At 60.1% G+C, this 22,550-nt stretch overlaps 2 protein-coding genes and 1 long non-coding RNA gene across 3 annotated transcripts; 2 read left to right on the top strand and 1 right to left on the bottom strand.

Moving 5' to 3' along the window:
* Positions 1-195: 195 nt before the first annotated feature.
* On the top strand, positions 196-4,352 carry MSRB1 (methionine sulfoxide reductase B1). Its single transcript, XM_028111659.2, has 4 exons — positions 196-335; positions 1,896-2,044; positions 2,260-2,374; positions 3,497-4,352. Exons 1-4 carry the CDS (start codon positions 281-283, stop codon positions 3,526-3,528), a joined length of 351 nt encoding a protein of 116 aa, XP_027967460.1. The 5' UTR covers positions 196-280; the 3' UTR covers positions 3,529-4,352.
* Positions 4,353-5,128: 776 nt separating this feature from the next.
* LOC114215495 (uncharacterized) lies at positions 5,129-6,946 on the bottom strand. The gene is made up of 3 exons (XR_015766533.1): positions 6,711-6,946; positions 6,240-6,408; positions 5,129-5,616 (listed from the first exon to the last, which is right to left on the bottom strand). It is a non-coding gene; the product is annotated as an uncharacterized LOC114215495 (long non-coding RNA).
* An 8,842-nt stretch (positions 6,947-15,788) lies between these two features.
* Positions 15,789-22,179, top strand: HS3ST6 (heparan sulfate-glucosamine 3-sulfotransferase 6). Its single transcript, XM_028111963.1, has 2 exons — positions 15,789-16,201; positions 21,493-22,179. The coding sequence occupies exons 1-2, from the start codon at positions 15,789-15,791 to the stop codon at positions 22,106-22,108; spliced, it is 1,029 nt and encodes a 342-aa protein (XP_027967764.1). The 3' UTR covers positions 22,109-22,179.
* The last annotated feature ends 371 nt before the right edge of the window (positions 22,180-22,550 follow it).

Here is a 22,550-nt window from a genome sequence, read left to right as displayed (position 1 = left end):
GGCGCCCCCTGGCGCTCGGGCGGGGAGGCAGGGGGCGGTGTCGGGGACGGGGAGGAGATGTCGGGGGCGGGGCCTCGGGGGCGGGCCCTGCGCCGCTGCTCGGCGTGTCTGGACGTGATTGGTCCTCTGGAGGGGCGGGGCCTCTGGTTTGCCCGGCAGGCTCCGGGCAGTGATTTGTCCTCGGGAGGAGGGGCGGAACCCCGGGTGCAGACCCCGCTGTCGCGGGCCAGCGGCCTCGGATCCGTAGCGGGCGGCGGACGTTAGCTGTCTCGCTGGTGCCATGTCATTCTGCAGCTTCTTCGGGGGCGAGGTTTTCCAGAACCACTTTGAGCCGGGTATGATCCGTGACCTCCTGAGAGGACAGCGGGGCGGGAGCGCGCGTTAGAGGGGGCGTCGCTGCCCTCGGGCGGCGGTGGAGCCCTGGAACCCCGAAAGGGCGGACCCCACGGGGGCGAGTGTGCATAAAGGGGGTCCCGGAGGAGAGAGGGGGCTGGGGGCCTGGAAAGAAGGGGTACCTGAGGGGAGAGGGGACACTAGAGAGAGGGGTCAATGACCTCGAGGACTGCGTGAGCGAGGCGGTTTCCCGGAGGAATCTGTGGGGTCAGGGTACTTGGAAGGGGTGATGCCAGTGCGGGGGGAGGGTCCAGATTAGGATCTGGACTTCAGAGGGACGCGATGGAGGATCTTGTCCAACGGCATCCGCTGATGATACCCCAGCCTTTTCCCCTCCCCTGTTCCTGGAACCCGCGGGGTAAGCCGGCAAGCACAGAGCGTTCCCTTCTGACCCAATGTGCCCACCTGGGTGCTTCCCCAATCTGCCCAGAGCCCTGGGGTTCCAGCTGCCAGGCCACTCAGTGCCAGTGAAGTTTGACCAGACAGCCTGAGTGGAGGTGGGGGAGGAGGGGTGGGGTGGTTTGGGGGCATGGCCAACCCTCAGCCCTGGCCCCAGGCTTTGAGATGCCCTTCTGGGCTGTGCCTCCTGGTAATGGACTAATATGGTAGCATGCCCACAGATAAGACTAGGGCAGTGCTCTCCCTGGGGTGGGATCTGTTGGGTGTCAGCCCCCTAGGGGGCTGGGCTGTGACACTGGGCATCTGTGGACGTCAGCTGTGACGGACGTCAGTTTTACAACCTTTTTCTCCCCCCCTCAAAGTGATCTTTTGGGGATAGATTAAAACCTGTTCTCTTCCCTGGCCCTCTGTCTTCCTGGGCCCTCTGTCTGTCCTGGAGACCTTCTTGTTGGGACCATTCTCTTCCCACGTGGAGAGCAGGCCAGTGGCTTGGAGTCCAGCTTAAGGCTTCATTGGTCATCAGGAATGGCCACTTGGGAAGAGAGGGGGGCTGGGGCCTGCAGGGCTGGATGTGCTGCATCCTCATCAGACCACTGGGCTCCTTCCTGAATGCACACCCTCGAGTGGAGTGTTCTGTATCACTCAGTTGCCTCATCTCTAAACCGGAAAGGTCCTCTTAAGAAAACAAAACGAAACTGGAAAAGGGGCACCCAGATGGTTCAGCCAGTAGAGGATGTGACTGTTGATCTCTGGGTCACGAGTTCAAGCCCCACGTTGGGCATGGGCACCTGCCTACTTAAAACAGCGAAGCTAAAATGGCAAGGTGTACATCACAGGACTATTGATAAGAGTCAATGAGATAAGTGAAAAGCGGTTCTCCTGGGCTCTGGCACATGCTAAGAACCTCTGGATGGGAGCTTAGTGGTGTGTGCCTCATGGAGCCAATACCCAGGCCTGGGGGTGGCAGGCGAGGGTGTGGGGAGGATGTGCAGGCCACCCTGCAAATGGGGACAGTGCTCTGTTCTCCTGGGAGTGAGGATTTGGCAGCTCACCCCAGAGAGTGGAGCCAATGTATCTGCCTTTGCCTTTCCTTCTGCCCCCAGGTGTCTATGTGTGCGCCAAGTGTGGCTATGAGCTTTTCTCCAGCCGCTCAAAGTACGCACACTCATCCCCGTGGCCCGCCTTCACTGAGACCATTCATGCTGATAGTGTGGACAAGCGTCCAGAGCGCAACTCACCTGAAACCTTAAAGGTGGGTGCAGCAGCAGGGGATGGTGAGGGGGTGTTGGTCAGGGAGAGCCTGGGGTCCTGATGGAAACAGGGAAACAGGACTGCTTTCCTGTGCAGGCCCAGGATGGAGATCAACCTCCCCCACCAGCAGTTACTTTGGGAAATGGGTGTTGGGGGGGGGTACCATGTACTGGTGGCAGGAGGGGCCACTGCATGGTTGTTTTGTGGTCTTGCCAGGTGTCCTGCGGCAAATGTGGGAACGGGCTGGGCCATGAGTTCCTGAATGATGGCCCCAAGCCGGGGCAGTCCCGCTTCTGAATATTTAGCAGTTCGCTGAAGTTCATCCCGAAAGGTGAGCTCACCTTCCGGTAGCTGGACGCAGGCCTGTTGACATTTTAGAGGGCCAGGGGCAGCGGGCACATTATTCTCATCCACTTACAGTGATAAATCCTGGGGGCCCCAAAGCACACTGCTCAGGAGCTGCCCAGGGCCACCCCAAAGGGGCAGGTGTCCTGATTGATCATGTGTGCCCCAAAAAGGGGCATCTGAGGGTGGATGAGGCGGAGGGTTTTCTGTGGGGGCCTGGCTCTTCCCGGAGACTGGAGGGGCAGGCAGGACCAGGCAGAGGCCGAGGGCTGGGGCTGGGGCTGTGTGGCCACGGGCTTGCTGCTCAGCCTCTCTGAGCGGGTCTCCTCCTCTGCATGGTGGCTTTGCTCGCTAAGCCCCCTTCACAGGCCTGTCTGAGGACAGGTGCATTGACGTGGTGCCCTGGGGGCAATATGCTATATGCTCCTGTGGGCAGTATGCTTACTACGGGTTTCTCCCACTCTCTGCAAATAGACTGCTCCTACGAAACTTTTCATCAGCCAGAATGGTGTAAAGTGAAGAGTATCTCTCGCTTTCTGAAAGTTTCCCTTGTGCCACTACACTTTTGTGAAAGACCTTATACGTTAGCGCCTGTTTTCACTAACTGGAAGAAACCCAAAGGGGATTTTCACTTATGAGAAAAGCCGTTGCCTTATTACTATAGGGAACGGGCGTGTGGTATGAATGAAACGTAAAAGCAAAGTGGCCGACCTTGACCTTTGGGAAAGCAGGGCTCCCTGTGCTGGCAGTTTGGGCAGCTGTTTCCCATGTGAGTTTTATCTGAGCACGGCATCCCTTCTGGCCCTTTGGCCTCCTGCTCACATAGGTGCTCACAAGCCAGCCCACGTCTCTGCCCAGCCAGCCCCTCTGGACTCCTCCCTACCCTTTGTAGCTCAAATCCCAGCTCCCCATGTGCCCCCAGCAGGACCGTAGCTGATGAAAAGTATCGTATAACAAAACGGGGCACACAGACTCCCCCAAGCTGGGTGCCTGAGTCCTCCCAGCTGCCCGGTCCTGCAGGCTGGAGCTGGCTGGCTAGCTCAGGATGGCATCTGAAGCATAATGTAGCAGTGACTTGTGTTTCTCTCCCCTCCCTCCTTTCTTTTAGGCAAAGGAACTTCTGGCTCTCAGGAGCTGTAGGTGGGCAGCGCATACCCATTCCAGCTGGACACTGCCCTGGTCACACTCTGGCCATCGCACCTTGGAATTGGAACCCCAGACATTCAGACGGGGTGGGGGTGGGGGCTGGCTGAAGCATCAGGAGGTCTTGGCTTTGCGCAGGTTGTCTTTGGGAAGAGCACTGTTTGCCATGATGCCCGTAGCCTGCTGCCAGGATGAGCCTGGAGGGCCAGCTGTGGGCTCACCTTAGCCTCCTGCTCATATGGGAGTCTCAGGGAAGTAGGCTGTAAGCCTTGCTTACACCCACCTTCTCTTCTCCTCAGCCCACTGCCCTCTCCCTGCCTGTCTGGACTCACCCCTGTGGGACCCGATTCTGAGATGGGCTCTGGCCCTCGCCAAAGCTCGTGCCCATCTCCCCCAGGCTATACGGGGAGACAGAATGCAAAGGGAGGCAGCCCTCACTGGCTGCCCCAGCTCCGGTCACTACATGATGCACTCTGATGAAACCCTTCCAGGCAGCCAGAGTGGTGAAGATCTGTGACCTGCTGGAGGAGCGGGCCAAGGGCACAGACCCCTGGTCTCTCAGTTTTGAGAGAAGAAATCCTCCCTGTTTCACAATCCGGGTGGGTACACCTTGCCTCACTCAGGCTTAGGACAGTGGTTGCTCCATTACCTTGATTGTGCAAGGTCAGGGCTGGGGAGCTCACAGCCCAGAGCTCACACCTTCCCACGAAGTGGTGGCTGTAGCTTCTTGCACACACCTGGGGGGGTGGGTGATGCCACGGCCCCTCCCAGTTTAACTCCCCCCTGGAGTCCTCAGGAGATCAGTAAACAAATGGAACCCAGGCCTGCTGTCTTCATTCCCTTCAGGGATGCCAGGACACCTTGTTTCACTTGTTCTGCAAATATTCATTGAGTAGGTGCAGCCTGCTGCTGGGGATGCAGCCATAGGACAGACGGGCCTCACTGCCTCAGGACCTTCTGGCGTGTTTGAGGGACAGTTCCCGTCAGGTGATGGTCGGGCTGTGAATATCTACGGCAGAGCAGTGATGCTAGACTGTGTGGAGGGGCAATGAGGGGCCTGGTGCTTTGGCCCCACTGGTCAGGGAGGAGGATGCCAACGGGAGGATCATCTCAGCAATGACAGATGAGAGAAGCAAGAGGAGCTTCCCGGGTGGCAGCATAGAGCACGCAGAGAGGCCCTGAGAGGGCACAGACGGCAGGCGACAGACAGATGCATGCTCCTGCCCTGAGGGGGGAGGTCAGAATGCCACCCATGGGGGGTAGGCTGCACTGCAGAAGAATCACATGATTTTTCCAAATTCTATGGACAAATCCAGGAACGTGTAAGAATGGATATTAAGGGGGGCGCCCGGGTGGCTCAGTCAGTTAAGCGGCTGCCTTCGGCCCGGGTCATGATCCCAGGGTCCTGGGATCGAGTCCCACATCGGGCTCCTTGCTCAGCAGGGAGCCTGCTTCTCCTCTTTCCCTCTGCTTGTGCTCTCTCTGTCAAATAAATAAATAAAAAATCTTTAAAAAAATGGATATTAAGGGGTGGGATGATGGTAAAAGGAAAGTAAAGTTGGATCAGGCTGAATTTATTGATATGGGCTCACCAAGCAGAGATTGGAGGTTTAATGGTACAACTCAGGGGATGAGAGGGGGCTCGAACTATTTGGTCACTCGGTTGGCTGAGACATGGCCCGGAAGGCGGCCTGCACTGCCTTGCTTTGATGGAGGGAGGGTCCAAAGGCTTAGGGACATGGGAGTGTCACAGTTGGTTTATCCTTTAAAACCCACTCCCCCACCTTGGGTCCAGAGGACATGCCTTTCACCATGATTGTGAGCAAGCCCCAGCATCTTCTCGAGGCCAGAAATTACATACAGGACTGGCAGCGAGCTGGGAAAACGAAATGCAATGGGGATCACTGGATCCCGAGGGGCAGGGGTCACGTGCCCAAGGCAAGGAGGGTATGGTGCCTGAGACAGACCGCGGAGTCGGAGCGCCAGTCAGGTTGGTGTGAGGCGCAGAGAGCTTGGCCGTTGGCGAGCTGGTCACGGTGTACCTGGACGTGAAATCGACGGGAAGCCTCCTGAATTCTTACTGATCTGAACGAACAGAAGTGTTCCAGGTCAAGTGAACAGAAGTCTAATTTGAATCATAAAAACAAAGTCATGATCCCTCAGTCAGTTCCCAGACTTGAGCCGGTTTACAGACCCAGGGAGGCTGGGTCCCCTTGAGGAAAGATCTTGGTACATGGCCAAAAATTGTATACTGTTAATCTTTCCCCCAGCCTTCCCCAAAAGGACCTATACTGGGGTGACTGTGCACCAGCGAAAAGGAAATAATCAGACCTTCCGGGGACTATTGGACACGGGCTCTGGCCTGACTCCAATTCCAGGGGACACACACGCTCTGTGTCAGAGGAGGGCTGATGGAGGCGGGCGGTCAATGGACTTTCAGCTCAGGCCTGTCTCCCCGGGGGCCCATCCTGTGGTCATCCCCTAGTTCTGAAGGCGTCATGGAAGTGGACATACTCAGCAGCTGGGAGCATCCCCATGTTGGGAGGACTGGGGCCTGCAGGTGTGAGGGTGAGGGTGGTAGAGGAGGGATGAGGTGTTAATGGCTGGGGAGGGAGGGGCAGGGAGGCAGGTGACACTGTTGGTCTGTTCATTCTTTGATGACGGGACTGCCCTTCCCCACCCCCCACCCCCGATCCCCAGCCACATACCAGGGGTCCCCGCTCTGGCAAGGGGTCGCTGGTCTGTGCAGGGGCTGCTGGCTCACTGTGTGACCTTGGGTGGAGCACTTAACCTTCCTCTGTGGAATCCAGCCTGTCTCCTGGTGGAGGGTGGGGCAGAGGGTGACGACAGATGTGTGGATTCCAAGCAGATGTCACTCTGTGGGTTAGATTCCGGACATCGAGTTGGCCAGTGGTCATCTGCACAGAGGAAGTTGTGCAGCAGCTGGGAGGGGTCAGCACTGACAGAAAGCACCACGGAGAACCATGCAAAAGAACCCCATGCAAGAGGGGCTTTTTGCTCTTTGCCCCACCCCGCAGCGTGGCAGCCTCCCTCTCTAGAAAACATCTCCAACTCTGCCCTGCTGGGGGCCAGTCCTGACGGCAACTGCTAGAAACATCCCCCACCCCCGCCTGGGACTGCAGAGGATGTGCCCTCTGCCCCATGATTCCAGTTCCTACCTCTGCCTGACTTCTTCCTGCAGGAGCCCCTCTGTGTCCCAAGTTGGGGCTGCCCTAGTCACCCGGGATCGTCATCAGCCCCGGGGCACTGCCTAGGCCAGCCTGTGATCCGCACACTCCGAGTCTAGCAGCCAGCCTTGGCCGAGGGCAAGCCCACTGTAGGTACGCAGAGACTGAATGCTTAGTGCCCTTCCATGGGCAACATTGCCCTGAGTCTCTACCCTAACCGTCGTGGGTCAGGCACTCATTCTGCAGGGGAGGAACAGGAGGCTCAGAGATGGGGAGGGACTTGCCTGAGGCCTCAGGCTCTCTCTGCCCACACCTTTCCCTTTCCTCTTCTCTGTGCCCCAGATGAGGAACAGTGGCTCTGGGAAGGTGGTGACCACCTTTTGAGCATAGTCTGAAGGCAGCAGGCATGTTGAAGCTGCCTAGCGGTGGGGAGGGAGCCCGCTGAGTGGTTAGCAGGAATCTCCAGGCCCAGGACTAGGATGGACTTTGGGCTTTGCTCATCTCTCCCAGCACTCCTGGCTCAGCATGCTGGCTCAGCATGTCCCTGAGTGAACTGGATCCAAGAACAGGCTGGCCTTCTGCAAACTGGACCGATGTGTCCAGGACATGGCCCTGGGGCTGGCTTTCCGGGGCCGGATCTATAGCAGGGTGGGCTGAAGGAACTGTGGGTGTCTCGGGCTGGTGCTGGGGCTGGTGAGGCTGGGAGAGACGCCGTGAGAGCAAAATGCCTGACTACCGGGCTCCAAGCACACCCCCACACATCCAGGTTCCCTGGCAGTGGGGAGGGCTGGAAGTAGGGTCCTTGGAGGGGTGGTGGGAGAAGGGTGGGCCCCAAAGCCCTGAGGTCCCCTTTCATCAGGAGCTTGGATATGGATGGCTATGAGCAGGGTCTGTCTGCCGGGGGCCGGGTGGGAGCGAGGTGTCTCCTGTGGAATCATAAATCTCCCCCCACCCCCTTCCTTCTGCTGGGTTACACCATCCCCTTTGGCCTGCAGCCCTGCTTCCTCCTTGAGAAACAAAAGACTCTTTGAGAACCCAGCTCCCGCCATCCCCCACCAGTGCCCCCTTCCGTGCCAAGTGGAACCTCCAGGGCACGGCCTTGCAGCCAAGGGTTCTGTTCAGGGGCAGACAGCTCGTGGTGCTCTGTCAACCCCAGTCACCAGCAGCCGGCAGGCCCGTGCACGCAGGGGCACCCAGGGCAAGGCACTGGCGGGAGAGAGAAGACAAATGTCTGGGATCCCACTGACCCCCTGCAGGGGCCCACAGCGGAGGGCGTGAGTGAACTGACAGTGCGTGAGGCTTGTGCTCACTCATGGCTTTCTATTTTTCTGAGTGACAAGTGCCAGGGACAGCCGTGACCCCGGTGGGAGTGCTGCCGATGGCTAGGTCCCAGGAACCCCCTGACTCCAGGCCTGTTTGTGGGCTGGGCCGGCAAGTGGGAAGAGGCGCCCCCAGAGAGGTCAGCGAAGGTCACCGCCAAGCCCGCCACCGTGCCCCCACCCTCATACGATGTCCTGGTAGGGGACCCAGGGCGATGACCCCCTTCCGAGTGCACCCGTGGTCAAGGACCCCTCCCCATATCTAGCACACAGTCTAGCATCACTGCTCTGCCGTAGATATTCGCAGGCACCGTGCGCAGCACCCACTGGCAGGGGGCGAGCTCGCTCCGCGCTGCACGTGCCCCAGGCCGGGTCGGCCAGGCCCTGCAGTTCCCCGAGGCGCCGCCAGGGGCGCAGCGGCATCTCCGACGACGAGGACGGGTCCGCGCTGCGGCCCAGGGCCCCGCGACCCCCGAGGCGCTCCGTGGTCAGCGCCGGCGTCCCCGGGGCCCCTCATGCCAGTACCTGGGACACAGACTGAGGCCTAACATGCCAGTACCCGGGACACAGGCTGAGGTCTCCGGGTGTCCGAGGGTGCAGGGCCCATCTGGTGGGCTTCGCAAAAGTGACGGGCATAGGGAGAGCAGTCGAGGCCCGAGTCAGCTGGAGCGGGACAGAGGTGGGGGAGGTGGGACGGCTGCAGGGTGCGCGGGTGCTGGCTGGACGCTTCCAGCCCCTACTCCAGGGCAGCCTGGCGGGACCCACGTGCACCGACGCCCCCTGCCTCCCCCTCCCCGCGGCCCTTCCACGCCCCGGCCCACCTGGGGCACCAGGTTCCGGGCTCCCACCTCCCACGCATCTTTGCCTGGCCCCGAGCTAGCCTCCCCCAACTGCTGTGATCTTTGCAAAATAACAGACCACAAACTTCCCTCGGCGGTTCCCCCAGACTCTGCTGGCTCTGGTCCCACAGACCCCATTTCTCCAGCTAGATTTCCACTCCCCAGATGATAGCAGAGTCATGCACCATAACTATGCGGTTTCTATTATCCACACCCCCAGCACCCAGACCCTTGCAGCCGGGCCTCACGGCCAGCCAGACTCCTTTCTAAAACATGCCCCTGTGCTCCTGCCTTCTCCAGTTTGCTGTTCCTTCTTCCTCATCCCCTCCCTATGTGCCAGAATCCTTCTAGAAGCCTCTCCTGGTGGCTCTCTCCTTCCCCCCCACCGCAGGGGCCCTGGGCAGGTCTCCTATACATGTGCACAGAATGGGTCCCTGCTGTCCCCTTGCAGGTGTCACCCCTGCCCAGGTCAGAGACCACAGCACCTTCATCTCATTCCCTTCCCAAATGCTGAGCCCTGAGTAACCAAGGAACAGATACCAGATTCCACTTACTTCTGCCCACTCCCTCTATCTGGATGAGTGAGCCAAGCCACACATCTCCATGAGTGTGTCCGTGGTCTGGGAAATGCAGGGACCCCAGGACCACTGACCACCCTACCCTGGCCCTGGGGTTCTGCTTACCAGAGCTTAGGGGCCAGAGGCACAGAGAAGACAGTTGGTGGGCCCCCTGTGGCTGACTGGAGGGGAGGGGCCGAGGGTTACCTGCAGATAGGCTCCCTCCACCCCAAGCCCTCACCACCCCCCAAGGTCTGTCTCCAGGCGTGATTTGTTCCTTGTAAAACTGCAGAGATTATCCATGCTTCAGCCCGTCTTCATGTCTTATCATGTTTCATCTCCAACGACGACGTTTACAAGCTACTCTTGGCTTCAAAGGGCTTGGCAGCTGCATTTCGGGAGCGGGAGTAGCAGGAGATAGGGCCCTGTGGGCTCTGCACGCCCATGGTGCAGTCTGCCTGTTGCCTGGGCTGTGCCCTCCACCTCTGACTCTAGTGGCTTTTTGTTCCCTTAGTCTAGACACTGTGGATTTTTGCTGGACCCCCATCTCTGACCAGGAACCCCTGATGTGTGTCTGGAGGTATGGGGAGAGCAGGGAAGCTGGAGTCAGAGGGAGGACGGCAAGGGCCGGTGTAGGGAACAGAGTCACTGTTCTCTGAGGAGGGGGTTGGGGGTCAATTTTCAGGGTCCTCTGGTCAGACCAGGAAGCCTGCATCTTAGGGCGGGGGCTGGTGAAGGGGAGGAGTTTGAGGCGCCTGCCCCAAGATGCTCAGTCCTGGCAGCTGGGTTCTGGGTCTCCCTTGAGGGCCAAGCCTGACAAGACTGGCTGCATGCCTGTCTGGCCAACTGTGCTGGTGGCGTGCTTCCCCTGGAAATGAGGGGGCATGGAGTGTGGCCTTCTCTGGTGTCCCGTCCACCGGCCAGGCTGGACTTGCTTCTGGGCCTAGGTCACCGGTGTGTGGAGAGCTGCACACTTGGGGCTTCCCACATTGGGACAGGTGGCTGGGAACCAGTGGCAAGCCTGTGAACACCCCCCACAGTGCACACCCGCGCACACATACACCCCACGTGCACACACGGTCCAGGGCCCTCTGCAGAGCACGGGGCTCCTGAGCCTGCACCTGCTTCCTCGTTCCCAATGGAACATGCTCACAGTCACCGTGTCATCCCTGGGGACTCTCGACAGGGCATGGATGGCTAGATCTGGCCCCAGAGCCCCAGTGCCCTGATGTGGGGACCATTGAGATGATACCCAGCCTTCCCCAGGATGCTAAGCGGCGTCTGCTTTCAGAGGCCTGGCTTGGGGCTGTGAAGCTGGAGGAAGTGGGGATGGTGTGGGGGCAGAGAGAGTCCTGTCTGCATGAGACCCTTTAGATTCATTTTGAGGATACAGGCTGTTGCCAGCAAGCCCCTCTTGCACCCTGGAAGGGTTGCTATATTGTTATCCCTGCCCACTCTGTGCTGATGGCTCCAGGAAGACCTAAGGGAAAGGAGTGAGGGGGCTGGAAGCCAGCTGGTGGCCCTACCTGCGCAGGAGAGGGGTCTGGCCTCTTTCGGCAAATCCTGCGGCCTCAGGCAGGCTCCCTGCAGGTGTGTGACCGCTTCTGTGTGGCTACTGATCCCGGAGGCCCTCCTTCCTCCCCACTTCTGGCCAAGGGAACCTCTTCATCTGTCTCTCCTGACACTGGGAATCTCATCTGCCTTGGCAAAGCCTTCTGTGCCCCACTGTCCCCAGGGGGAGCTGGTCACTAGGAAGCCAGGCCCCAGGAAAGTCTTTCCTCTCCAGTCTTGTCTCCAGGGAAGATGAATTATGAGTAGTGAGGTCTGCCAGGGTGGGAGCAGCTTCAGGGCACCCCTGTGCTGGGGTCCCCGTCACTCGTCCACTGCCTCCTTATCATAAACGGCTTGGGAGCTAGGCACCTGGAGAGATGGGGGCTAGTGTCATCTTTGCTTTCTAAAGTAGGAAAGTGAGGTTCAGGGAGACTTGACAGCTGCAAGTTCCCCTGCTGGGAGGGGGCAGAGCTGGGTGACAGCAAGGACCTCTAAGCACTGAGCTGGGCTGCACGTGCCACCCCCCGACCCCCAGCGCTCCCTACCAGGGTGAGGTGGGAACAGTGGGCTCCCAGGGCGCGGGGGGGTGGTGGGGTCGTGGGTAGACGTCTCTCAGGGGTTCCTCTCCAGGAGGAAACCGCATCCTCTATGTGCTCAGGCAAATCCGGCATCTGAAGTGGAAAAACCCCACACAAATCAAGGACAGCTGGGAATGCCCTCGGCCGCAGCCCCCTCGCCTTGGCCCCCCTTGTAGGCTCCAGAACCCCAGCAGACTGCAGGAGTGGGTCTAGGGGGTAGGGGTGTGGTTCTAGGGAAGGGAGTTCCTAGAAGCCCCGCATGTGTGAAATCTCCCCCAGCTGTCCCCCGTGGAGGGAGGGATGCACAGTGTTAGTAATCACTTTCCGGAGCGGGGCAGCTGCTTACACACCCCACCCTGCTGCCCGTGGGGGCTCCTGCTGGGGGTGCCCACCCTGCGGAGGGGACAGGCTGCGAAAGAGGTGGAGAGGAGTGTGGGGGAGGGGTGCGCACGTAGGCTCTTTCAGCTGCACACGTACACACACCCCCCGCCCCCACAGAGCCAGTCCACTGGTCATTCAGCAAACATTCATGAGTGCTTACCATGGGTAGCTGTGGAGCCGCAGAAAGGATCAAGACTGACTCCATCCCTGCCCTTGCAGAGCTCATGGGTAGGGGGAGGAGACAGATGGGGATCACAATCACCCACGAAGGAGTAATTACAGTCTGCAGAGGCACTCGGACATAGCTGGGCAGCTGGGTCATGGGTCTGGGAGGCCAGGCTGGGCTTTCACCTCACCATGAGCTTCCTCCCTAGGACTCCCTCCCTAGACGGGCGCTCTCTGTCCCGCTCTGCTCTGGCCCTCCCTGTCATCTCCCCCAGGGATGGTGTTTACTTGGTCCAGCAGGCTGAAACTCAGCCCACCTCCTCTCCCCAGGTCTCTCTTCTCCCTGCCCGCCAGCACAACAAACCTGACTAGCTCAATGTCTGGCGACTGGCCTAGGGAGGGTGGACAGACGGACCTCTGCCTGGCCATCCTGCCTGGGCAGGGAGCCCAGACTGGGTGAAGGGGGACTGAGCCATGTTGGACCCTGAAAGCCAAGCTCCCCTCACCCCCGGGGAAGTCTGGCTGGGCAGAGAAACTTGCTGATGCATTTCTTCTTGACAGAGGAGGTGAGACTGGACAGGCAGGAGGTGGGTGACCCTCTCAAGGTGCAGGGACAATCACCAGCCTTGTGCTCCCATGGCCTGGTTTCTTTCAAGTCACTTTCTACCATGCGGCTCGAGAGGGGGATCCACTGTCCCTAGATCACAGAGGCAGGAGCCAGTGGAGAGCCAGGGCTGGACCCTGACGGCAAGCTGGGGTGGGGGCAGATGGGAGGGGCCCTCAGACATCCCGGGCAGGAGGGGAGGCAGCAACCCTGTGTGTGAGGAGCACGGATAGGCAGATTCTGAAATGCCCAAATTCAACCTTCAAAAGGACTCTTCATAAAGGGCTAAACATGGAGTGACTGTGTGACCCAGCAATTCCCCTCCCAGATATATGACCAAGAGAAAGGAGACGTGTTCACACGAGAACTTGTGAACGAACGTTCACAGCAGCCTTATTCACAATAACCCGAAAGCCGGAAACAAGCCAGCGTCCCTCAACAGATGAATGGATAACAGAAGGTGGTCCATCCACACAGTGGAACATTACTCAGCCATAAAAAGGAACAAAGCTCTGAATCTGCCAAAACATGGATGGTCCTTGAAGACGTGATGCTGAGTGAAAGAAGCCGGTTGCAAAAGACCACGTACTCTATGATTCCACTTACATGAAACGTCCAGAACAGGCAAATCTGTAGAGACAGTGAGCAGGTTAGAGGTTGCCAGGGGCTGGGGGAGGGGAGAGCGGGGGGTGACTGCTAATGGGGGTGGGACTTCTTTCTGGGGTGATGAATATGTTCTAAAATCTACTGTGGTGAAGGTTGCACGGCACTGTGAGCATACTGGAAACCACTGAATTCTACGTGCTAAATGGCTCAGAGGCATGGTATGGACGTGACATCTCAGCAAAGCTGCTACTCAGCATCAGGACTGAGAAGGAAGGAACAAGAGGCCCAGGCTGGGCTCCGAGGGTGCACTCCCTCTCGGAGACGGGCCTCTGCCCTCCACCCCTGCCCCATGCTCTCTGCTGCTGCTGTCCTCGGGATGCTTGCCTGACCCTCACCTCCTCCAGAAAGCCTTCCTTGCCCTCTCCCTCCATTTACATCCTTCCACCAGCTGACCTTTAACAAGTGTCTAGTTTGTCAAGTGTCAAGTATCAGCCAGTTTCTGTTAGGTGCTGGGGATACACTGGTGAGCAAATGTTCCAAGGCTGCCAGCCTGGGTGTCCCCAGATTTGCACCCACCCCTCACTTGACAGTTGGATGGTGGCTGGAGGGAGGGGGTCAGCTAGTAATCTGTCCTTGTCTCTGGCCTCATTCCCCTGCCCGCAGCATATTAGTGTCCTGCTGTTCTTGATAAATTCCTTCTGGAAAGCCCTGAAGCAGGTGTCTGGGTGGCGGGAGGGCTGGGGGGCTGAGGAAAAGGCATTCTCAGTGGGAAGAACAGCATGAGTGAAGAAGGAACAGCATGAGTGGAGGCTGGGAGGTGGAAACCCACTATGCCTGTGCTGGGCAGGGAGACAGAGGGGCCACCAGGGCTTAGTGCTGCATTCGGAGCCCTGAGAGCTGCCTCCTGTGACTGTGGGAGGGTGCTGCAGGTGGAGTGGGGCCCCACCCAGCAGAGCTCTAAGGAGAACCAGCCTGTCTGGAACAAATCCCCTTCTCAGCTAGACTCGAAGAAGAACTTCCTGTGACCCTGTGTGTATCAACATGCACCCAGACAGTGCTGTGCCAACAACCCGCCTCCAGGGCTCCTGGCTGAGTCTTGCCCTGACAAGCAGGTGCAGGCCTGGTGTCTGGGACCTGGGCTGGGGCCCTGATCAGTGGTCTCACCCCATTGGCTCTGCAGAGCCCCCTCAGTCCAGGGCTGCCTGTGGGTGGGAGCCCTGGAAATGTTTGTGGGTCATGGAGGCCCCTGCCCCTTGGAGGTACCCCAGGTTTCTGGGACTTGTCCAGATGCCTTTAGTCTCAGGAACAAGCAGAACCCAGGGCAGTGGACTCTGAGCATCCGCTGGAGAGAGGCTGGCCTCTTTGGGGAGCCCACACCCATGGGGAACCTACTTGCGGTGAGGAAGTCTGGGGCAGAGGTGGAGAGAGGAGACGGGTCCAATTCCCTGTCTACCCGGGACTGTTGCTCACTGAGCCCTCTCTCCTCTGTGCTTTTCTTGTGCTGTGCTGGGGGTTCAGTGAACCTGGGGGTGCATAAAGCTCCCACAGAGTGTCCAGTGCCCAGCAGGTCCCATAACTGTGAGTGACCCCTGGATCTCACTGCTCCTCAGCAGGAGCTCCTGGGGGCAGGACCTGGGTTCCTCTTTCCATTCCCCCATCCCGCCTCTCCTGAATCTTTTCTCCGACAGGAGCCACGTTGCCAGCGTCAGAGATGGGTCCCTGACACCCCAGGGCAACGCCAGGTGCACAGACAGGCGGTGTGACATGGTAGAAAGGATCAGGAGATAGGTCTGCATGGGACCTTGGGACAGACGCCTGTCATCCCTGAGCCTGTTTCCCCGGACTCTAAAATGGTAATCATACTTGGCCAACCCTCTCCAGACGCCAGGGCTGTGACCCTGACGAATGGCAAGCCTACTGTCAGCAAAGCGCGCCCTCTTCACCCCTCAGACTTCCCTCAACGCCCGGGAAACCCTCTGCGCAGCAGGGCCGGGGTCCACGCGCCTCCTCGATCCACTTGCTCGGCCCGCGCACCTGCTGCTCCGCCCTGGTCCGGGAGGGCCCGGGATCCATCTTCTAGGAGCAGGTCCTGGGGCAGGCACCTCAGTCCTGTCATGGCTCTCAGAGCCGACCGGTCACCGCAGCACCCAGGCGCATAATGGTGACGACCCTGGAGCCGAGCGGGCTGGAGCGCAGGGTGTCCGAGAGGGCGCGTCCAGGTAGTCTCTGATGCTCCAAATTGCGCCCGGGCCTCCACCGGCGCCGGCGAGTCCCGGGCGGAGCAGTGGTCCGGGGGCGGGGCCTCGGCGCCGGGCGGGGCTTATTGGCCCCGCCCCGCCCGCCAGCTCCAGCCCGCCTGGTGGCGGGGCGTAAAGCAGAAGCCGGGCGCGGGCTGGCTGAGCGCGGCACGGGCCGGGATGCGCTCCCTCCTGCAACCCCCGATCCAGGGCCTGGGCGCGGCACAACCCCATGGCAGGTAGCGGCGGCGTGGGCGGCGGGGCCGGAGGCGTCCAGGGCGCGGGGGCCGGGCCGGGGGCCGCGCTGCGGGCGCCGCGGGTGCCGCTGTTGCTCGCCGCGCTGGTGCTCGGCGCCTACTGCCTTTGCACCCTCCCGAGCCGCTGCCCGCCGGCCGCCCGCGCCCCGGTGCCGGCCCCCGCGCGCGCTGAGTCGCTCCGCGCCGTCGGCAGCCCCGGGGCGCCAGGCCTGCCGGTGGCCAGCGGCCCCGGACGCCGGCGCTTCCCGCAGGCGCTCATCGTGGGCGTGAAGAAGGGCGGCACGCGCGCCCTGCTGGAGTTCTTGCGGCTGCACCCCGACGTCCGCGCGCTCGGCTCTGAGCCCCACTTCTTCGACAGGTGCTACGAGCGCGGCCTCGCCTGGTACCGGTGAGCGCCCGGCCTGTCCGCCCCGTCGGCTTCGGTGCGCGCCCTGGCGAGTGCCTTCGAACAACAGCATGTGCGCCGCTGGGGTCTCACTGGAGACACGGCGGGGTGAGGTATCCAGGGATCCGGGCTGAGACCAGCCTGGGTGGGGGGCCGAGGCTTGACCTCGGGGACACGATCCCCCTGCATTGCGTTTTACAGAAAGGAGGAGCAGTCACTGGCCGGGGGCTCCCAGAAACTTTGAAAAGTCCAGGGAAAACCCTGGTTCAGGGTTAATGAGGGATCTCAGCAAGACTGGAGAGGAGGAGTTTCGATCCCAGATGAGTAGTTGGAAGCTAGTGGGGTTTGAGAAGCATTAGAAATGCTTCATGCTCATCCATTCTTCCCCACTGGATCACTCTGGGAGAGCGTGTCTGACCTCTGGCCAGTTACCCCAAGTATTTTCCCTGTAGCCTCCTAGAAAGTGTCTGCCCCTTCCCCAAAGCCTCAATCCTGGGAAGAGGAATCCTTCTCCGTGGTTCTGGGGGTCTGGAGAAAGTGTGGGTTTTATTTAGAAAGGAGGAAGAGGTGGGAATTGGGACCCCAGCCTCATGTCAAGGGCTCTGTAGCTGCCCTGCCACCTACCAGGATGGCCTTGGGGTGCCGGGGCAGAATGTGGGGGAGCACCCTGTCCGGGCTGAAGCAGCGTGAGGCCCTGTGCTCTGCCTCCTTCAACTGTGCACAAGCCTGCCATGGTGCCCTGTCCCTTCCTGCGGGGAAATGAGGGCCTCCAGATGGAGAGTGAGTCACCCCACTCCCGGTAGCTCTCACCTCATCCCCAAGTACCGGGCAGAGAGGACCCAGCCGAAGGTCACCTGGGGAACTAATGGGGAGTGCAGGGTGGCAGGACTCAGACTCTTGACTCCCCGGTGCACCAGTTTCCTCTTCCCAGATTCCCCTCCCCCCCCAACCCACCCCACACCCGGCCGGCCCCCACCCACTCCTATTTGTTATCTTTGCCTTTTGCATTAAAACCACTCATGTGTTTGGAGGGGCCCCAGTGAGAACGGGGATCCTGGGTCCTGAGCTCTGAAGGGTTGCTGCTGTTGGGGGTCCTAGGGAAGTCAGGTGGTGATAGGGAAGCAAGTCCATCCTTGGACCCAACTGGCTGAGTCCCAGCATCCTGGATGCTCAGGGAGAGACAGCTACCCCACTCTGACAGTGCTGCAGCATCCAAAAGCATCCCTAATCCCTCACTGCTATGCAGAGGGAGAGAAAGAAGAGGAGGAGGGGCGGGGGTGGGGTGGAAGACACACTGTTACCTATAGCGAACTTCAGAGCTTTGACCGCAGGAACTGTGGGGAGGGGGCGCTGAGCTGGGCTAATGAGGGTCTGCAGCAGTGCTAGTCCCCGAGGGTTCTCAAAGAGCCTGGGGTCCGGAGGCCCTGTCTAGCCCCTCCCCGGGTGCATGCTCCAGTGCTGGGGAGGGTGAGGCACCTGAGAGGCAGCTGGGCCTGATTTTCCGCTCTGGGGAGGTGTTCTTGGGATCCTGGAGTGCCTGAGGTGGGAGGTGGGAGATTCAGGAGCATGTCTAACTCTGGTGGAGAAGACACTTTCTCCTTTCTCATTTTTAGAGCCCCCTCCCCTGGGGGTAGGGGGGGACGCAGAGGGTGCCGAGGATCAGGTGCCAGTGGCCTCCATTAATCCAGAGCTGTCTCTCAGAGCTGGCTAGCACCGACCCTTCGCCGGCCAGTGCAGAGCCAGCAGGAGCCAGGCTGGCTGAGCTTCTGGGGTGCGTGCATCCAGGTGCCCCCAAAGGGACTGTGGCCGTGTACTGACAAGTGTGGAGGTGGACTTGCTGTACTCACAGCTGCCCTGTGCCTCTGGGACTGTCTGTCCTTTCCACCAGCTGTGAGTGTTCAGTGAGCCTCTGAAAATGCCCATCCCTGCCTCAGTTTCCCCTAAAGCAAAGAAGTTGCCCCACCCTGGGCACGGTCTGGCAGTGTTGTCTGCTCTCAGGCCCAGGGTTGGGCCTCCAGTGGGTGCAGAGCCCTGCTCTGGGTAGGGAGTTGGGGCACTGAGTAGAGGAGGAAGCAGCTAGTGACCCCAGTTGAATTTTTGGGACCCTCCCCCTTTTACTCACAGGGCTGTGACCAATCTCATTTCAGGCAGTGACTTTGGTCCTTCCCATGGACTTGGAAGGTCGGTCCTGGGCTGCTCAAAGTTGTTGCCTCTTCCTGGGCTCCAGGAAGTTCATCTCACAGGCTCTTGAAGGTCCTCTGTCTTGCAGACTGTGACCTTCAAGTGCCCCCAAACTCAGCATTTTTTTCTTTATTCACTCACTCACTGAATACCTTCTGCTTGTCAGCTGTGAGGGTCACACAAACACCCCAAAGTCTCAGTTCAGGAGGGAGGAGGGGCAGGTGGGGGCTCTACTTTGATCATAGCATTTTGGAAAAGTGAAAGGAGATGGGGAAGGATGCAGGTGGGGGAACCCCCCTGGCTCTGGGAGCCCAAGCAGCGAATGCAGGAGCAGTGAATTTGGGGTCTAAGTATGTGGGGGGAGGGATCCCGGCTTCAGTGGGACTTATCTCACGCTGCTCACCAGGAGAGAGGCTCATGTGACTGGGGACTCAAGGCCCCCCGCTCCCCCCAGCACTGCAGGGTTCCACACAGAAGCCAGGACTGGTTTCTGCTGGGTCCCAGGCCTGGCTGGATGGGGCCCAGGAGAGGTGTGGGACCAAGTGAGCAGGGCTGAGGATGAGGGAGAGTCCCCCAGGGCTGGATTGAAGCCGCAAGGAAATGCAGACCAGATGAACTTGGGGGGGGGGTCCATAGAACAGCTTGTCAGATGTTTGCCGTGTGGGGGTCAGAGTCTTGCTCCTCTTCTCCTCCCCAGTCTCTCCCACCCCTCAAAAGTCCCCATCCCCACCCTACTCCGCTCCCCGGGCCGGGCCTGGGGAGAGTCACTGATCCAAAGATCTCAGAGCTCAAGCTGGTGTGTGGCAGGAGTGGGCCAGGGAAGTCTGCAGCCCCTGCCCCATCCCCACTCCTCTCCATGGTGGGTCCTTGAGGCACCTCTTTCGGCTGCTCCTCTGACTTCCTTGGAGAGACAGCAGCGGTAGGTGCTGATGTCCCCTTACCTCTTCCTTGTAGCCCCCCTCCCCACCAGGCAGGAGCCAACGGGAGCAGGATGTTCAGAAGCCGAAGTGCTGAGTCTGCTAAGGGAAAGATGGTGCACCTCTGGGGCCACTGGGTGCCCGGGGGGTAGAAGGGATGGAAAGAGTGTGTGGAAGATGGGGCGGCATCCCCTGAGCAATCGGGGCTGTTGTCTTCCCTGGGGAAGGTGATGAAGGGAGGGACAGTGACTTCTTCTTCTTCTTTTTTAAAGATTTCATATTTATTTGGGGTGTGGGAGGGGCAGAGGCAGAGAGAGTCCCAAGCAGACTCCCCGCTGAGCACGGAGCCCAACACAGGGCTTGATCTCACGATCCCAAGATCAAGACCTGAGCCGAAACCAAGAGTGGGATGCTGAACTGAATGCCCCACCCAGCACCCCAGGGACGGTGGCTTCTGATTAGCCTGGCACACTGTGTCTTTGTGGGTCTCAGCAGTGAGGCTCAGTGCAGGGAGACTTCCCTTCCATCTCATGAGTCCTGCATCTCAGCCCTTGGTGTTGTCACCAGCCAAGGTGTCCTTGAACTTATCCCTTTGGAGGGGGAGGACTGGGGACTATTCCCAACTGTACTCCCAGTGGCAGGAGGCAGGCTGAGGGGTGCCGGGGCTCTGGGAGCAGAATCCAAACTGATCCCGGCTGCAGTCCAGGGTTGTGGGCTAACGTCCCCCCTGCCCTTCCTTCTTCCTCCCTGAGCCTCCGTGTGCCTGCCTATCAAATGGGGCAGTGAGCAGCGTGGAGGGAGTCCCAGCCCAGTCGTTCATGAGATGGGAGAAGCAGAGTTGTCCCCATTGCTTCTGTAGACCAGCTCTGCCTGGAGCCTGGTTTTGAGGGAGGGGGAAGCTCCCATAGCTAGCAGACGGTGCAGCCCACCTGACCCCCCAGAGCCCCTGGGGGGGGGGGTGTCAGGGAACCAGTGGCATGCCCTGGACTCACATGTACACATTCCTGTCCCACCACTAGCACCCTCCAAGCTAAGCACCCCACCTCATGGGTCTGTGCATCTGCGTGTCCACCTGGCCTGAGTTTTGTTGGGAGTCTGAGCATAAGGAGGAAATTCAGGCCCAGCCTCCCAGGGACTTGCGTCCCCTAGGCTGGATGGAAACCTGAACTCCACCCTTGGGTCAGTTCCCTGGCTGGGACAAGTCCTGGGGGCTGTGGGCCAGGTAGGGGCAGCTCCCTCAGAGGACACGAGGTGGGGCCAGCCCGCAGAGGCCTCCCCTCTCTAGCACAGGTCCCACAGCCTATGCCTATGTTGACCTAGTTCCTGGCCCTCCCCCAGGGCTGTTTGCTCAGCGGGCCAGGCCACACCCCGCTGAGCCTCACCCTGTACTACCTGGTTGGCAGGTGTGGCCTCGAGACACTGCTCAGGGTACCTGCCCCCCTGGGCTGGCGGGGTGGGCTGCCCCAGGTTTGGGTGGTCAGGGGGCTGTCGCCAGCCAACTCCCCCAGAACCTTGGGATGGGATCGGTGCTCCCCTCCCTGGGCCAGAAATGCTGCAGCTGCAGCCTGGCACTCTGGGGTGTAAGCCAGGTCTGGGAGGCCCAGGCAGCTGGGGGACTTGGGACGGGTCCGGAGGCCACCGCACTCACTGTTCTTCAGTGTGCAGTGGATCCATTCTGATCCGGTCCAGGTCAGTGAGAATTAGCAGGGCTATAATCAGAGGCCAGAGAGGCTGTGCAGGGGAGGGAGGGGGAAGGGGGAAGCTGCCCTTTGTTGGGGACACTTGTCAATAATTAATGGTCTGATGAGGGGATGCCATCAGCTACTTACTGAAAGTGTCGTGTGAAGTACTTACAGGGCAGGGGCCTGTGGGGCGGGGAAGGCAGGTGGGGCTGTGTGGGGGGAGGTCCAGGCCGCTGGCCTCAGGAGAACTGGGTCTGGGGCCAGAGCCCCAGCAGTGTTGGGTGTGGGCACAGTCTAGCTCTGGGAGGGGGGCGGGGAGCCTGTGCTGGGGCTGGAGGCCCTCAAGGCCTATATCCCAGGCTGCCCACCCAAGCACGTAGGATGGGTGGGTTTGCTGGGGAAGGGTTGCCCACCTTGGAGGTTTGGGACATCCCTGGAGGAAGGCGAGGTTAGTCTTGGGTCCCTGGGGGCCAGTACCCGCTCTCATCTACCTCTCCTCACCCCCGTGGCCCAGGAGCCTGATGCCACGCACCCTGGACGGGCAGATCACCATGGAGAAAACCCCTAGCTACTTCGTGACTCGGGAGGCTCCTGGCCGCATCCACGGCATGTCCCCGGACACGAAGCTGATCGTGGTGGTGCGGAACCCCGTGACTCGGGCCATCTCCGACTATGCCCAGACTCTCTCCAAGACCCCGGGCCTGCCCAGCTTCCGTGCCCTGGCCTTCCGCCACGGCCTGGGCCCTGTGGACACGGCCTGGAGCGCCGTGCGCATCGGCCTATACGCCCAGCACCTGGACAACTGGCTGCGCTTCTTCCCCCTGTCCCGCTTCCTGTTCGTCAGCGGCGAGCGCCTGGTCAGCGACCCGGCGGGAGAGGTGGGCCGTGTGCAGGACTTCCTGGGCCTCAAACGGGTGGTCACGGACAAGCACTTTTACTTCAATGCCACCAAGGGCTTCCCCTGCCTCAAGAAGGCCCAGGGGAGCAGCAACCCGCGCTGCCTGGGGAAATCCAAGGGCCGGCCCCACCCCCGGGTGCCCGCGGCCGTGGTCCAACGGCTGCGGGACTTCTACCGGCCCTTCAACCGCAAGTTCTACCAGATGACTGGCCAGGACTTCGGTTGGGACTGAGCAGGACAGGCCATCCCGTGTGGACACTCAGGAACCTCAGTTGGTGCCCATCCCCTGGCCAGAGCAGCCCGTGTACAGATGATGGGTAGAGGAAAATATTTAAGAAATAAAATTTGGGTCTGTGTTCTTCCCCGTCACCTTGAGGGTTGCAAGGTGGGGGTTGGAGGGGCCACGGCACAGGGAAAGGATCATCACACCAGCTCCCATACAGGACACTGTTCATATGCCAGGAGTGGTCCCAAACCCAGTCCTTATACATCCCTTGAGATGCGCAGTGAGCTTGGCCACATGTGACAGATGAGCACCTGAGGCTCAGAGAGGTTTAGGGCCTGTCCAGTGACACAGCTTCAACCTGGTGATTCTGGAAGCGGCCCTCGGGCTCTCTGGTCAGCCCTGGGATGCTGAGCTATGTTGTCCCCATGTTCTGGATGAGGACACGGAG

This window comes from Eumetopias jubatus, unplaced genomic scaffold (assembly GCF_037043125.1).
Source record: "Eumetopias jubatus isolate StellerSeaLion01/CBP00866 unplaced genomic scaffold, mEumJub1_p1.0 scaffold_12, whole genome shotgun sequence".
In the NCBI taxonomy this organism is placed as follows: domain Eukaryota; kingdom Metazoa; phylum Chordata; class Mammalia; order Carnivora; family Otariidae; genus Eumetopias; species Eumetopias jubatus.
Note: the sequence above shows the minus strand (reverse complement) of the source record. Positions and strands in the feature narration are given on the sequence as shown.